Here is a 15,917-nt window from a genome sequence, read left to right as displayed (position 1 = left end):
AAATTGTGGAAGCAAACATCACACCGTTTATAAAAAGTCTGAAGATGAAAAGAGGATGGCTTCTACAACAGGATAATGATCCTAAACACACCTCAAAATCCACAATGGACTACCTCAAGCTGAAGATTTTGCCATGGCCCTCACAGTCCCCCGACCTAAACATGATCGAAAATCTGTGGATAGATCTCAAAAGAGCAGTGCATGCAAGGCAGCCCAAGAATCTCACAGAACACAAACCTTTTACAAGGAAGAATGGGCGAAAATTCCCCAAACATGAATTGAAAGGTTCTTAGCTGGCTACAGAAAGTGTTTACAAGCTGTGTTACTTACCAAAGGGGATGTTACTAAGTACTGATCATGCAGGGTGCCCAAACTTACTTCGGGCCCTTTTCTTTTTTTTGTTATTTTGGAACTGTTAAAGATGGCAATAAAAAAGAAATCTTGCTTAAAATATTAAAGAAATGTTTCATCTTTAACTTTATGCCTTTTGGAGATCAGTTCATCTTCTACTCACTTAACTATTCACAGTAACAGAAATTTTGACCAAGGGTGCCCAAACTTTTCCATGCCACTGTATATACATTGATTGTATGTCCATAAAGTGGTGCTAGGCACAGGAGTATCTGTATGTAAGGTGACTCTGACAAGAAGTGATAAAGTAGTGGTTGTTGAGGGTGTGAATAGGTTTAACCCTAATTTTAGCGCAAAAGAATAGCCTTCCTCATAGCTAAAATCTCATTCCAAATACCATAGTGAACCTCTTTCAAAGTCATTTAAAATTAAAGTCTCAATGTTGCTGTGGTACCGCAAAATTAGATACTGGAAAATTGTACCTTTAACAAAGCTTTGCTTTACATGGTTTGGGAAAATGTTTGCCCTACAAGAATATTATTCAAAAATGCCATAGCTTGAGTACGTCTTTATAATTTCAGATTTGACTTCACTGTTTGGCGATGTTGAAAATATTTGGAAACTTTTTATAAGTAACAGTCATTTCTATTTTTTTTGCAGCTTGCTTTAGTGACATGGCGGGATTGTTTATTTCGACCTTTAAACAAACAGGTAAGTATTTTATTAAAAGCTGCATGTTCAGTTCAGTAATTTAAATACCACTGTTATCTTCAAAAACTTTTATGGAGTGACAAGGTTTAAATTTTACAAGTTCAAGTTCAATTTGCTTTTATTGTCATTTTGACTATAAACTGCTGGTACAGAACACAGTAAAAACAATGTTCCTGCAGGACCCTGGTGCTACATGAAACAACACAAAACTGCACTAGACTATGTGAGACAGCACAAGGCTACACTAGACTATGTAAAACAACATAAAAACTGCACTAGACTACAGACCTGCACAGGACTACATAAAGTGCACAAAATAGTGCAGGGCAATACAATAATGAATAAACAAGACAATAGGCACAGTACAGGACAAATTACAATGTCAGTCTAGACTCTTGAGTATCGAGGAGTCTGATGGCTTGGGGAAAGAAACTGTTGCACAGTCTGGTCGTGAGAGCCCGAATGCTTTGGTACCTTTTGCCAGATGGCAGGAGGGAGAAGAGTTTGTGTGAGGGGTGCGTGGGGTCCTTCAGAATGCTGTTAGCTTTGCAGAATGCAGATTCCCATGATACTGATGTAATAGATATTTCCATTAAGTTCTTGACAGTTCTCATGAGTTTTAAAAGCCTACTTTGAAATATCTGGCAGATGTAGTTAATAGGGAAACATTGCTTTCATCATAAATCTGCTCTGAAGTTAACAATAGGTTTTGGAGAACAGATACATGGAGTTAAAGTAAAAATCCAAATGTTGTTTTCCTTCGTTCTTGCTTCCCCACAAAGAGCACCCACGTACTGCTTTCTCCAAAATCAGTACCTGGAAAAAGCTTCAGGTTATTCCAGTCTTTTCTCATTGTTCAGGTTTACTACATATGATGTAAGTGATTTTTGTAGTGGTATCCTGACTCGTGTTTACAGATTAGGGAGGTATGGTTGCATACTGGTTTGCACAATTCTTTACAGCACCAATGACATGGTTTCAATTCCCACCATTGCTTGTAAGAAGTTTGTGTGTTTTCCCCATGACTGCTTGGTTTTCCTCTCACAGTCTAAAGACATACTGGTTGGTAGATTAATTGGTCATTGTAAATTTTCCCATGAATTGGCTTGGATTAAATCTGGGGTTGCTGGGCGTCACAGCTCGAAGGGCCAGAAGGGCCTATTCTGCGCTGTATCTCAATAAATAAGCAAACAATCAATACCTCTGAACTTAATTCTTTTTTAAAAAGGCAGTGAAATCAAAAAATCTGAGTTTAAGGTAATCTCTGTGGAAACATGCAGAAACAATTAAGAGCATACTTTTGCAGTAAGGTCTTGTACATTGAAAGAGTTTATTGTGTATGAAGTACATTCATGGGTAAGTGCCCACAAAATACAGTGGATTCTGATTAATTGGAACACACAGGGACTAGTACATTTTGACCCAATTAAGTGACTGTCCCATTTAGCCACAGACTCATGGAAACAGTTAAAAAGGTACAGGATTCCCCCGCCATCCGAAGGTAGAGCGTTCCTATGAAATGGTTCGTAAGCCAGAATGTTGTAAAGTGAAGAAGCAATTACCGTTTATTTATATGGGAAAAATTTGAGAGCGTTCCCAGACCCAAAAAATAACATAAAATCATGCCAAATAACGCATAAAACCTAAAATAACAGTAACATATAGTAAAAGCAGGAATGATATGATAAATACACAGCCTATATAAAGTAGAAGTACCTTTCTGCATTCATTGCAGCACCGTCTAGCATAGTGAAAATCTCACTACGTAGCATATAATCTCACTATGTAGTGCTACTAGCATAGTGGAAGCACTCTCTCCAGTAACCTTTAAGCTAAGAAGCTGCCAAATCATACCAAATAACATAAAAATACACAGCCTATATAAAGTAGAAATAATGTATGTACAGTGTAGTTTCACTTACCGGAATCGGGAAGACAGCGAGCACACTGATGATGGTGTGTTAGGCTGAGTCGTCGGTGGTTGGGGTGCTCAGCAATTTTTTCCAATAAATTGCAGTTTCATCACAGTTAAACACTTGCTTATACGAATAACCACCTTCTGTAATTATTTTCTTCAGTTCTGCTGGGAACTTTTCGGCAGCTTCAATATCAGCCGAAGCGCACTCTCCAGTAAACGTTAAACTATGAAGCTGTGGAAGAGTTCCCAGCAGACTAAAAGCTTTACTACGAGCAGAACCAATAATAACATCAGCAGCTTTCAGGATTCTTTCTATCTGCATGTAAATAGTGCGAATGATGGATGTAGGCAAGTTCAATGAGCGGACAATGTCCTTACTTCGTTGACCACGATCAAAACACTTAATTACGTCCAGTTTTACGCTATGCGTAACACCCTTATGAGTTCTCTTAGGCTTTTCCGATACCTTAGGACACATCTTGCTTACGAATGCGCAAAATAAATGGAGATAAAGCACAGATGCTCACCAAGTTTAACTGTATGAGTAAGACCTACATATGTGTAGAGCATTAATGTTTTAACTTCATAGATTAAATTTCAGACTGTTGCTCACTGTTGTAACACTGACAGTAATTTCAGGGTTTCCGCATTTCTTCACAACTGCCAGTTGTTTGGTGTGGTTCAAAAATTGATCTGATGTTACTCGTTCAGATATTTATTTCAGAATTAAATAGATTTTAAAATGTCCATATTAAATAAAATCAACAAGAGCATGAATATTGTAGCAACAAAGACAACCCTTTCGTCTGGATCATTTTTAGTTCAGATATTTTAATTCACATTAGTTGATAAATGTAAAATGGCGCCAGTCATTGCTGAGTATCTGGATTTCAAAGCGGCTGTGAGCTACAGAAGTCGTCTCTGTTTTGAATACCGATTGCTGAATCATGATTTCAACTACCAATTACTACCAAACGTGATGTGTAATTGACATCACTTCTATGTAATTAACGTAATGTATCTTGTGTATGAGGCTAATCTAAAGACCATTACATTTTCCATCAGGTTACGAATGCAGTTCTGAAGTTGATTGAGAAGGAGAGAAATGGTGAAACTATCAACACCAGACTGATTAGCGGAGTGGTTCAGTCATACGGTAATTTTGAACTATTTGTGCTTATAGTGTTATGTGATATCCCTAGGAGGTTCATTAGTACAATCTTTGTGGCGTTTTTGGACTGACTAGCTTTTTTCATTCTATTTTAATCACAGTTGAACTTGGGCTTAATGAAGATGATGCTTTTGCAAAGGGACCCACATTGACCGTGTATAAAGAATCATTTGAATCTCAATTTCTGGCTGACACAGAGAGGTTTTATACAAGGGAAAGCACTGAGTTTCTACAGCAGAATCCTGTAACAGAATACATGAAGAAGGTCAGTAAATGCAGTAGATACAGTACTGTGCAGATGTCTTAGGCACATGTATATGACTACGGTGCCTAAGACATTTTACACAGTGATGTAGTAATTTTGTGTATTGCACTGTACTGTTGCAAAAAAAAAGAAAAATTACATGATATATGTGAGTGATAAACTTGATTCTGAACTTGGTCTCTTGTGGACTCAGAGTAGGAAGAGGGCAAGGAGAGGAGAATTATGGTTGGGAAAAGGGAAGGGGAGAAGGGAGGAAGTGGGAAGCACTAGAGGCACATTCAGTAATGATCAATAAACCAATTGTTTGGAATCAAATGACCTTGCTTAGTGTCTCGGGTGAGTGTCTCTGCATCTGCACCACTTCCCACCCCTGCTCCTCCTCCTCCTCTGCCACCTGTACCACACTCCTTCCAAGGTGCTCTGCCATCGCCATTCCCAACATTCTTTGCTCCCTCCAGATTTACAAATTGGCTCTCTGCTCCATGTTGATGGATACAGTACTGCACAAAACTCTTGGGTACCCTAGCTACAGTTACATGAAAAAGTTTGTGAACCCCTTTGCATTTACCTAGTTTTCTGCATTAATTACTCAAAATGTGGTCTGATCTTCAACTGTCACAATAACAGACAAACACAACCTGCCTAAACTAATAACACACAAGCAGTTGTATTTTTCATGTCTTTTTTGAACACATTGATCATTCAGACAGGCTGGAAAAAACGTATGTGAATCCTTGTATTTAATAACGTGTAGAACGTCCTTTAGCAGTAATAACCTCCACCAAATGTTTCCTATAGCTGCTAATCAGACCTGCCCAACATCAAGGAGGAACTTTAGACCATTCCTCCATATAAAACTGTTTCAGTTCATCAATATTTCTGGGATACCTTGCATGAATAGCCTTCTTCAGGTCATGCCACAGCATCTCAATTGGGTTAAGGTCTAGGCTGTGACTTGGCCATTCCAAAGCACAAATTTTCTTCTTTTTAAACCATTCTGCTGTTGATTTACTCCTGTGTTTCAAATCATTGACTTGTATCATCCAACTTCTATAAAACTTCAGGTGATGCTTCAACAGTTGTGGTTGGGGTGACTTGGGCCTTTTTTACACACCTGTCTTTGTAAATGTCCTGAATAGTGGAAAGTTCCCATCTACAGATGTGCTGGGCTGTCCGCACCTCTCTCTGCAGAGTCCTGCGATTGAGGGAAGACCATAAGTCATAGGAACAGAATTAGGCCATCTGGCCCATCGAGTTTGCTCTGCCATTCAGTCAGAGCTGATCCTTTTTGTTTCCTTCTCCTCCTCAACCCCAGTTCCCAGCCTTCTCCCCGTAATCTACATGGTACAGGAAGTACAGTTCCTATACCAGGGCTGGTGCAGCCAGTCTGGATGCTCTCAATTGTGCCCCTGTAGAAAGTTCTTGGGATTTCTTGGGAAAGTCATGGATATACAGAGAGTAAAGGAGTGTGTTTAAGACACAATCCTGGGGGTCCTCTGTGTAAGGGTCAGAGGTGAGGGAACCCATTCTTATCGCCTGCCAGCGATCTGACAGGATGTCTGGGATCCAGTGACACAAGGCAGGCTGAAGGCCAAGGTCTCTGAGCTTCTTGTCGAGCCTGTATTCTCACATAAACATCCTTCTCTAGATTTGCAAAGACGGTGTGTAGAGCTGTAGCAGTTGTGTCATCTGTCATCGGATGTGTCAGTAAGTGAATTGTAGAGGGTCCAGTGTGGGTGGTAGCATGCTGTAGCTGTAGTCCTTGACCAGCCTCCCAGCAGTCATTCAGACATGTTACCTTGGTCGTTTTAGATTTAGGAACATTGGTGGATGTTTTGAGCAGGAGGGCACTCTACACTGGGAGAGGGAGAAACTAAAAATGTCTGTAAACACATCTGCCAGTTGTGCTGCGCACACTCTGAGTACACACCCTGGGATGCCGTCTGGTCTCACAGCCTTGCAACTGTCCACTTGTACTTCACCCTGAGAGATGACCAAGCTGCAGGTCACCTCAGGGGCTCAGTGCTGGCAACATCGAATCAAGCGTAAAAATGATTTAGCTCATATGGGAGAGAGGCAGCAATGTTGGAAACTCCACTGCATTTAGCTCTGAAGTCTGCAGTGGTGTGCAGACCTTGTCGTAAACTGCGTGTGTTGTTGGTGGCGAGTTGTGTCTGGATCTTGTCCATGTGTTGTCATTTTGCTGACTTGATGACTATGCACAGATCGTAGCTGCATTTCTTGAGTTCCTTTTGGTCACTGGCAACATAAGCTCTGTGTCGCCCGGTTAGTGATGCTCGTATCGAACTGTTGATCCAGGGTTTCTGGTTTTGCTAGACCCTGACTGATTTCTGGGGGACAACATCCTCTGCACTTCCGGATGAAACTTGTGACACCTTCCTTGAACTCGGAGGCATCCTCATCATGGAAAACATTCCAGTTGACATAATCAAAGCAGTCCTGTAGCACGGAGACCGATTGGTCAGACCAATAGTGGGCGGTTTTAACTATGGCACCTCTTGTTTCAGTTTCTGTCTGTACCTGGGAGGATTGATCCAATTTTCCAAACGGTGGGCAGGAGAGCACTTTGTAAGCATTGCGGAAGGGAGAGTAGCAGTAGATATCCTGTTGTCAATTATTTTCCTAGCATTTTTTGTACGTTACCTTGGACTTTATTGTGCAGTGGTGTATTGTGCATTTTCTCTGTCTCAAACTCATCTTGCAAATTTGCTTCAAGTTCAAGTTTATTGTTGCCCTAGACACACATGGTATAAATGCTGTGAAAATTAGCTTTTTTTGCAGCAGCAGGACAGTACATTTTATGACTTGTATGTGTGCAAACTAAACAATATAACACAATATTGAGAGAGAGAGAGAAGGGGGAGGGAGGGAGAGAAAAAAATAGTCTGAGGTAATGCGAAGGAAAAAAATGATCCCGCTGCTCACACCGGACATATGCTATTGATAACCATGATTGTCTTCTGTTATACTCCCCTGTTTACAAAACAGATTTTTTAAAAATTGCTCTGTATTTAGAAACATGTTGTGAGAATTAAGTCTGTGAACATAAATAATAGCCAAAGCCTGAGAATATTCTGGATTAAATGGTGAGGGTGTAATTCTGAGTTCTGGTAAGATGTCAAGTATTTAGAGTATTTTGAAAAATCAGTAGAAGGCAATATGACTCACTGTGACTTTCAGTAAACCTGTGGCTAATCCACTTTGTCCATAATCTGTTTCTCAGATTATATACTATTTGGCAATTGGAGAGTATCGTTAGTGGGAATCCTGACCATTTTGTTTTTGCTTCTCTGTGGTTGTTAGCTCATGATAACTGTAGCTTGCACCATGTAGTGTTGTGGTTAGCATGACGCTATTACAGCTCAAGGATTTTGAAGTTTGGTGTTCAATTCTGGTATCCTCTTTAAGAGTTTCTACATCCTTGCCATGAGCCCATAGGTTTCTCCTGGGTGGTTAAGTTTCCTACCACTGTACTGCAAAATACCATTTAGTAGGTTAATTTGTCATTGTAAATTGCCCTGTGATTAGGTTAGGGTTAAATAGGTGGGTTACTGGGTAGTGTAGCTCGTTGGGTTGGAAGGGGCTGTTCCGCATTGTAACACTAAATAAATAATAAAGAAAATAAATAAAAATAGGACATTCTGAAAGTACTCAGTAGGCAAAGTGGTGTCTGTTAACTGACAGTGTTAATAGTCAAAGCCTTTCATTAAAACCAGGAAAAGCTAGGACTAAAATGCATTTTAAATTGCAGAGAAATTTTCTTAGTTCTCATGAATGGTCATCTGACTTGAAAATTAACTATATCTCTCTCCACAAATATTCCCTGATTTGCTCAGTATTTCTAGCATTTTCTACTTTTAATTCCAATTTACAGCATCAAAAACACAGAAGAAATTTAGCAATAATCTCTGTTTATGCAGCTGTTCGCATATACATTCTGTCAGTTACAAAGGGTTTAAACTCAGGACTGTACAATTTTGTATAATGCCATGTTTTAAGTATTTAGTTGTATTTGGGGAGATGACTTTGTCTTTCAGGCAGAGGCTCGATTGCTGGAGGAACAACGCAGAGTACAAGTTTATCTTCATGAAAGTACCCAGGATGAGCTGGCTCGTAAATGTGAACAAGTACTTATTGAGAAACATCTAGAAATTTTTCATACGGAATTCCAGAACTTATTAGATGCTGATAAAAATGAAGGTAATACCCCTGTTTATTATGGAAGTAGGAATATTTACACTACAGATTGGCACAATTTCCTTTTTCTCCTGTTCCTTCCTTGTATAGTTACTTAGAACCTCGGCAGGCAGCCTTGAGAATTTCTGATACTTGAAATATTTTTGTGCCTTTTATTACAGATGTCTTTCTTACGGGGCTGAATCATGTTATGACATTAATATGTAAGCTTCTTTCATTCGTCAGTAGAAATAGAAAATTAGTAAAGACAAATGGATAACGAAGCCCTTAAAGACCAGAGAAACATTTTTTGGGAAAATGGAAGCAAAAACATGTTGGAAAGTCAAACTGCTCGAGACCATGGAGTTTGAAAATGTAGAAATTGATTTTTAAAAAAACACTAGAAATACTGTATGTAGCAGTTCATGCAGCATATGTGGAAGGAGAAAGAGGTTAAAAATCCTTCATGATTTGGGAAATTAAAAAAAACCCAAATTATTTTAAATGATGGGGAAGGGATTGACAGGGCAAAGGAAATATCTGATAAGGTGAAGCGTGGATTATCCAGGTTACATTTACTGGAGCTGTCTGGTTTGAACATTGATAGATCAGTTAGGGAGAGAAATAATAATGAAATAATCTAGAAAAGCTGTGGAATATACAGTATTGTATATGAAACCCCCTTTTTACTGGGAGTCTCTGGAAATGTGGCTCATTAGCTCCTCACTAACAGCGACTGGACTCGACAACAAAAAACACACATCTCTCTGGCGACTTACGTCTAGGGTGGTCCCGCCAAATCCATGAGGTTGGGATGTCTCACCCACCAAAATCCTGGTTTGTGTGAATGCTGTGTGATTTACCACCCCTGGGAATAGCCTGTCGGCATGAAATAACTGCATACAATTAATCAGAAATATATTTAAGAATGTTAACTTAAGCAAACAGCTATTAAAGGAAAGAAAGAAAAAAACAAAAAGGGCTCATTACACAGCCACATGTGCATGGTGGAGTTCAAATCTTAAACTTGTCTGTAACACATGCACTGGACCCTCAGTCTGCGTGAAAGCACACACCACTTTCTGAAGGTTGCTTGAAATCCATCTTGAAAAATGGGCTCTCCCATTCAAGCACCTTGTGCAACAGGGACAACATCCTCCACCATCTTCCTTCCTGTCTTCTCCCAGCTCCTGCCAATGAAGACCTCTCCTTCCAGCATTCTCTAGAACAGGGGTGTCAAACTCATTTTAGGTCACGGGCGGGATTGAGCAAAATGCAGCTTCATGCGGGCCGGATCAGTCTGACGCGTGCGAACGCAGCTTTTGTTGCCTCCGTTTTTTCAGCCTGCTCTCATGTGTCTCAGTCTCTGCTATAACTACAAAGTGTTTCACTTTACAAATTCTGTTTCTTATGAAGAAGACTGCTGAATAAACACTAAAAACCCTGAAAACCTGGTACCTGAATAAACTCAGCATTAGCCATATCATACGCCATAGGCGCTTCGATTACTGGGGCCAGCTTTAATAGTAATTAGATATTATCTCGCGGGCCAAAGATAATTCCACCGCGGGCCGGATTTGGCCCGCGGGCCTTGAGTTTGACATATATGCTCTAGAACCTTCTCCTAATTCTACCATCCTGATTGGCTGACACCACATTCCTTAGTTGAACAACAAGCCTCTTGGCTCAACCCCAAAACAAGTTGAAAGCAGAACAGACTGCTCTTACAAAACTGCTAAAAAGAAATACCTACACAGAAAAATCTTAATCAGGGCATTACATACAAAAGACAAACACCCTAGATTTTTCATATAAATTTTGATTTAGATGTCTTCTATATTAGTGTGTTAGTAGAAAAGAGCAAATTTTAGATTTCCAAGCATTGATTTTCCAAAAAGTAAATTTTACAGAGAATGTTTTGTTAAAGAAGGTAATTTATTTAGCAATAGACCACTTTTCAAGTAAAAACTTGATTACTTTGTAGGTATATAGCCCAGTGCATGATAAACTGCTGCTAATGATCAAAGACATAATAATCTGAATGTACTAAACCGATTAACTGAAACAGGTATGGAAGGAGTTAATCTGGGCAAAAGGCAACCAAACTAAAAGATAAGGATGGGGCAGATGTGACATCTTAACTTTCAAATCGTCAATTCTTACTGAGCATAGCAGCAAGACACAAGGTGGTCATCCTGCATCAGCAAGGTCTATTCCAAGCAGAAATTTTGCGACAGACAGTAGTTGTGAGATGTGCTGTCCAAGCTGCTCTGAAGAAGCACAAATGGGCAAGGTTGAGCACTAGAAACATAGTGCTTGGCCACGGAAACTGAGAGCAACAGATGAAAGACGCATCAATGTGACATCAGTTCTAAGTCAGTAGTGCTATCAGCTCTGAACTCACAAAAACCACAGAAACCAAAGTACACCCCTCTACAGTCCAGAGAAGTCTTGTAAGAAGTGGTCTTCATGGAAGAGTTTCTGCCAAAATGCCATTCCCCTGGAGTAGAAACAAAGCCAAGAGATTCACCTACGCACAAAAACACAAAAGACTATATAAAGCACAAAGCTATGTAAGACCTTGGTCAAACCCCACTTGGAATACTGTGTTCAGTTCTGGTCACCTTCACTACAGGAAGGATGTGGATACTATAGAGAGAATGCAGAGGAGATCTACAAGGATGTTGCCTGGATTGGAGGGTGTATCTTATGAGAATAAGTTGAATGAACTTGGGTTTTTCTCCTTGGATTGATGGAGGATGAGAGGTTACCTGATAGAGGTGCAAAAGATGATGAGGGACATTGATCGTGTGGATGGCCAGAGGCTTTTTCTCAGGGCTGAAGTGGCTAACATGAAGGTTTTAAAGTTCTTGGAAATAGGTATTGAGAGGATGTCAGGGGTAAGTTTTTCAAACAGAGAATGGTGGGTGCATGGAATGCACTGCTGGTGGTGATGGCGGAAGCATATACAATAGGGTCTTTTAAGAAACTCATAGATAGGTACGTGGAGCTTAGAAAAATAGAGGGCTGTGTGCTAGGGAAATTCTAGGCAGTCTCTAGTGTAGGTTACGTGGTCGGCACAACATTGTGGGTTGAAGGGCCTGTAATGTGCTGTAGATTCTATGTTCTATGACTGGGGTGCTAAATAATGGCAGCAAGTGCTCTGGACTATTTGAAAGCAAAATTTGAAAGTTTTGGCTATTAGGCCATTTGACTCATTGAGTCTGCTCCACCATTCAATCATGACTGATCCTTTTCTCCTTTTTCAGCACTGCTCCCTGGCCGCCTTCCTGTAACTTTTGATGCTGTGTCCAATCAAGAGCCTATCAAGCTCTGCCTTAAGTACATCCAACAACCTGGCCTCCACAGCTGCCCATGGTAATAAATCCCACAAATTTACCACCCTCTGGCTAAAGAAATTTCTCCACATCTCTGTTTTAAATGGATGCCCCTCTATCCTGAGTTCATGATCTCTTGTCTTATACTCCCCCGCAATGGGAAGCATTCTTTCCACATCTACTCTGTCTAGGCCTTTCAACATTCGAAAGGTTTCAATGAGATCCCCCCCTCATCCTTCTAAATTCCAGTAAGTACAGACCCAGAGCCATCAAACATTTCCTGTATGATAACCCTTTCATTCCCGGAATTATCCTTGTGAATCTCCTCTGGACCGTCTCCAATCCTGGCACATCTTCTCTTAGATGAGGAGCCCAAAACTTCACAGTACTGAAGGTGAGGTCTCACCAGTGCTTTATAAAGCCTCAGCATCACTTCCTTGTTCTTGTATTCTGGACCTCCTGAAATGAATGCTAACGTTGTATTTACCTTCCTCACCACCGACTCAACATGCAAGTTAACCTTTCCGTCTTTCCATCTCAGCTATTTGGATTTCACCACCCTCCCATTTAGAAAATAGTCTGCACATTTATTTCTACTACCAAAGTGCATGACCATGCATTTTACAACATTGTATTTCATTTGCCAATTTCTTGCCCATTTTCCTAATCTGTCTAATGGATAAGTGTCTGCAGCCAACAGTAAAGCATGGTGGAGGTTTCCTGCACGTTTACAGCTGCATTTCTGCAAATAGAGTTGGTGATATGGTCAGAATTAATGGATCCTTGATGCTGCAGATTGGTGATAACATCTCCTCCTTGCTGATCGACACTGGTGGACCTCGGGTGTGTGCTTGGCCCACTGCTCTACTCTATACACATGACTTTGTGGCTAGGTATAGAACAAATACCATCTATGGATTTGCTGATGATACAACCATTGTTGGTAGAATCTCAGATGGAGACAGGAGTGTGTACAGGAGCGAGATGTGCCAACTTAATAGAGTGGTGTTGCAGCAACAACCTTGCACTCAACGTCAGAAAGACAGAAGAGCTGATTGTGGACTTCTGGAAGGGTAAGACGAAGGAACACATACTTCAGAGAGGGATCAGAAATGGAGAGAGTGAGCAGTTTCAAGTTCCTGGATGCTAAGATCTCTGGGGACCTAACCTGGTCCCAACATTGATGCAGCTGTAAAGAAGGCGGGATAGTAGTTATACTTCATTGGGAGTTTGAAGAAATTTTGGTATGTCAACAAATACACTTTAAAAACTTATGTGGATCTACCATGGAAAGCATTCTGACAGGCTGCATCACTGTCTGGGGTATGGGGGGGTGGGGGCAGGCTGCGAAGGATTGTAGATTTAGTTGGCTCTATCTTGGGTACTAGCCTACAAGGTACCCAGGACATCTTCAAGGAGTGGTGTCTCAGAAGGGCAGCGTTCATTATTAAGGACCTCCAGCACCCAGGGCATGCCTTTTTCTCACTGCTACCATCAGTTCGGAGGTACAGAAGTCTGAAGGCACACACTCAGTGAGTGTGGAACCTCTTCTTCCCCTCCACCATATGATTACTAAATGAGCATTGAACCCTTGAACACTACCTCACTTTTTAATATATACTATTTCTATTTGGCGTATTTTACTGTAATTGATTTGCTTATTTATTATTTTTTTTCTTCTATATTATGTATTACATTGAACTGCTGCTGATAAGTTAACAAACTTCACGACACATGCCAGTGATAATAAACCTGACTCTGATTCATCCATTACGCAATACCATCAGGGAGGTGTCTGATTGGTCTCAAACACAGGGCCAAGGTCATAACAACTGCTGTATCTATAGCAAAAAGAAGAGCAAGGAGTTCTGCATGGTATGGCCTCCACAGAGCCCTGAGCTCAACATCATCAAGGGTGTTGAGGATCACCTAGAAAGACAGAAGCAAGCAAGACAGCCAAAATCTGCAAAAGAACTGTGGCAAATTCTCCAAGATGCTTGGAACAACCTACCCCCTGATTTTTCTTTTAAAATTGCACAACAGTGTACCTAAGAGAATTGATACAGTTTTAAAGGCAAAGGGTGATCGCACCAAATATTGATTTAATTTGAGGAAATCTGCAGATGCTGGAAATTCAAGCCACACACACAAAATGCTGGTGGAATGCAGCAGGCCAGGCAGCTTCCTATAGATGCTTTTTGTGTGTGTTGATTGATTTACTTTGATTGTGTTTTCCTGTTTGCTGCTCTTTATAGTAATTTTTTAATATTTACAAACTTCTCATTATTTTTGAAAGCATTTTCACTTTACAGAATCCTTTTACATTTGCCTAAGATTTTTCACAGTACTGAATGTCTGAGCTGTTACTGAAACCAAAAGGAGAACGCTGGAGGTGTCCAATGCATCAAGTAGTATTTGCAGAGCAAGAGAGAGAAAAACATTTAGTATTCAAAATGGATATCCCTTGCAGTAGGACTGACCAGTTCTGATACTGTCAAAAAATAAGTTGTATGACATTATGGAATTCACAACTGCGCTGGAAGACTAGCATCAGTTCAGATGTAAGATGAAGTGTTATTTTTCAAACTTAGGAGGATGTGGTTAGAACTGTGAAGGAGACCAGAATGGGATGTCAGAGAAAGAGAGTTAAGATGAAGCACATCTGGAAACTTGGTGTCACCCTTGACTGAATGGGTGTTCTCAGCAAAGCAGACACCAAATTGGTGTTTGCTAATTCCAGTGAAATTGAATAACTAATTGCCCTTGACGCTTATCAAACAAAGTGGTGATGGACCATAAGACGTAGGAGCAGAATTAGGCCATTCAACCAGTAGAGTCTGCCCTTTCATTCTATCATGGCTGATTTATCTCTCAACCCTATTCTCCCTGTAACTTTTGACACCCTAATTAATCAAGAACCTATCAACCTCTGCCTTAAATATATCCAGTAACTTGGCCTGTACGGCTGTCTGCGGCAGTGAATTCTACAGGTTCACTACGCTCTTGCTAAAGAAGTATTTCTTCATCCCTATTCTAAATGGATGTTCCTCAATTCTGAAGCTGTGACCTCTGGTCCTAGACTCCCCCCACTATAGGAATCCTCTCCACATCAACTTTATCCAGACCTTTCAATATTCGACAGGTTACATCATTCTTGTAAACTTCAGTGAGTACAGGCCCAGAGCTATCAAACACTCCTCATATGTGAACCCTTTTGATCTTGCGATCATTCCTATGAACCTCCTCTGGACCCTCTCTAATGCCAGCACATTCTTTCTCATATAAGAGGCCAAGAACTGCTCACAGTACTTCAAGTGCGGGCTGACTAGTGGATGCTCTTGAAATGAAGGTTTTAGGGAATCCTGCACAAGGACTCCCAAGTTCCTTCTTGAATTTTTCCCATTTGGAAAATACTCCATGCCAATATTCCTTGTGCCAAAGTGCATGACCATGTGCTTCCCTACATCATATTTCACCTGCATATTTGCCCATTCCCCAGTCTTTCTAAGTCCTGCAGGCATCCTGTTTCCTCGCTGCCTGACCCTCAACCTACCTTCCTATTTTATGTAAACTTGGCCACAAAGCTATGAATTCCTTCATCCCAATCGTCATACAGCATGAATGGAAGCAGTCCCAACAGCGACCCCTGTGGACCACCACTGGTCACCGACAGCCAAACAGAAAAGGTCCCTTCAATTTTTTCCCACTCCTTGCCTCCTGCTGGTCAGGCAATGTTCTGTCCATGCTAATACTTTCCTGTAATTCAGTGGGCTCTTGTTAAGTAGCCTCATGCACGGCACCTTGTCAAAGGCCTTCTGGAAATCCAAAATCCATTGACTCTCCTTTGTGTATCCTGCCTGTTATTTCCTCAAAGAATTCCAACAGATTTGTCAAGCAAAATTTTCCTTTTATGCTGACTTTGGCCTATTTTATCACGTGCCTCTAAGTACCCGAAAACCTCGTCTT

The 15,917-nt window shown here is 40.7% G+C and overlaps 1 protein-coding gene across 1 annotated transcript in view; it reads left to right on the top strand.

Moving 5' to 3' along the window:
• Window positions 1-15,917, top strand: part of cul1b (cullin 1b) — a 101,076-nt gene that overhangs the window by 45,559 nt on the left and 39,600 nt on the right. The window contains exons 5-8 of the mRNA XM_073054372.1: window positions 1,012-1,062; window positions 4,046-4,136; window positions 4,253-4,416; window positions 8,475-8,637. Coding sequence (XP_072910473.1) covers window positions 1,012-1,062; window positions 4,046-4,136; window positions 4,253-4,416; window positions 8,475-8,637 — 469 coding nt within the window. The remainder of the gene's footprint in view (window positions 1-1,011; window positions 1,063-4,045; window positions 4,137-4,252; window positions 4,417-8,474; window positions 8,638-15,917) is intronic.

The sequence above is a fragment of the Hemitrygon akajei genome, chromosome 8 (genome assembly GCF_048418815.1).
Source record: "Hemitrygon akajei chromosome 8, sHemAka1.3, whole genome shotgun sequence".
NCBI classification, from domain to species: Eukaryota; Metazoa; Chordata; class Chondrichthyes; order Myliobatiformes; family Dasyatidae; genus Hemitrygon; species Hemitrygon akajei.
The sequence above is the reverse complement of the archived record's forward strand: the minus strand, read 5'-3'. Positions and strand labels throughout refer to the sequence as shown.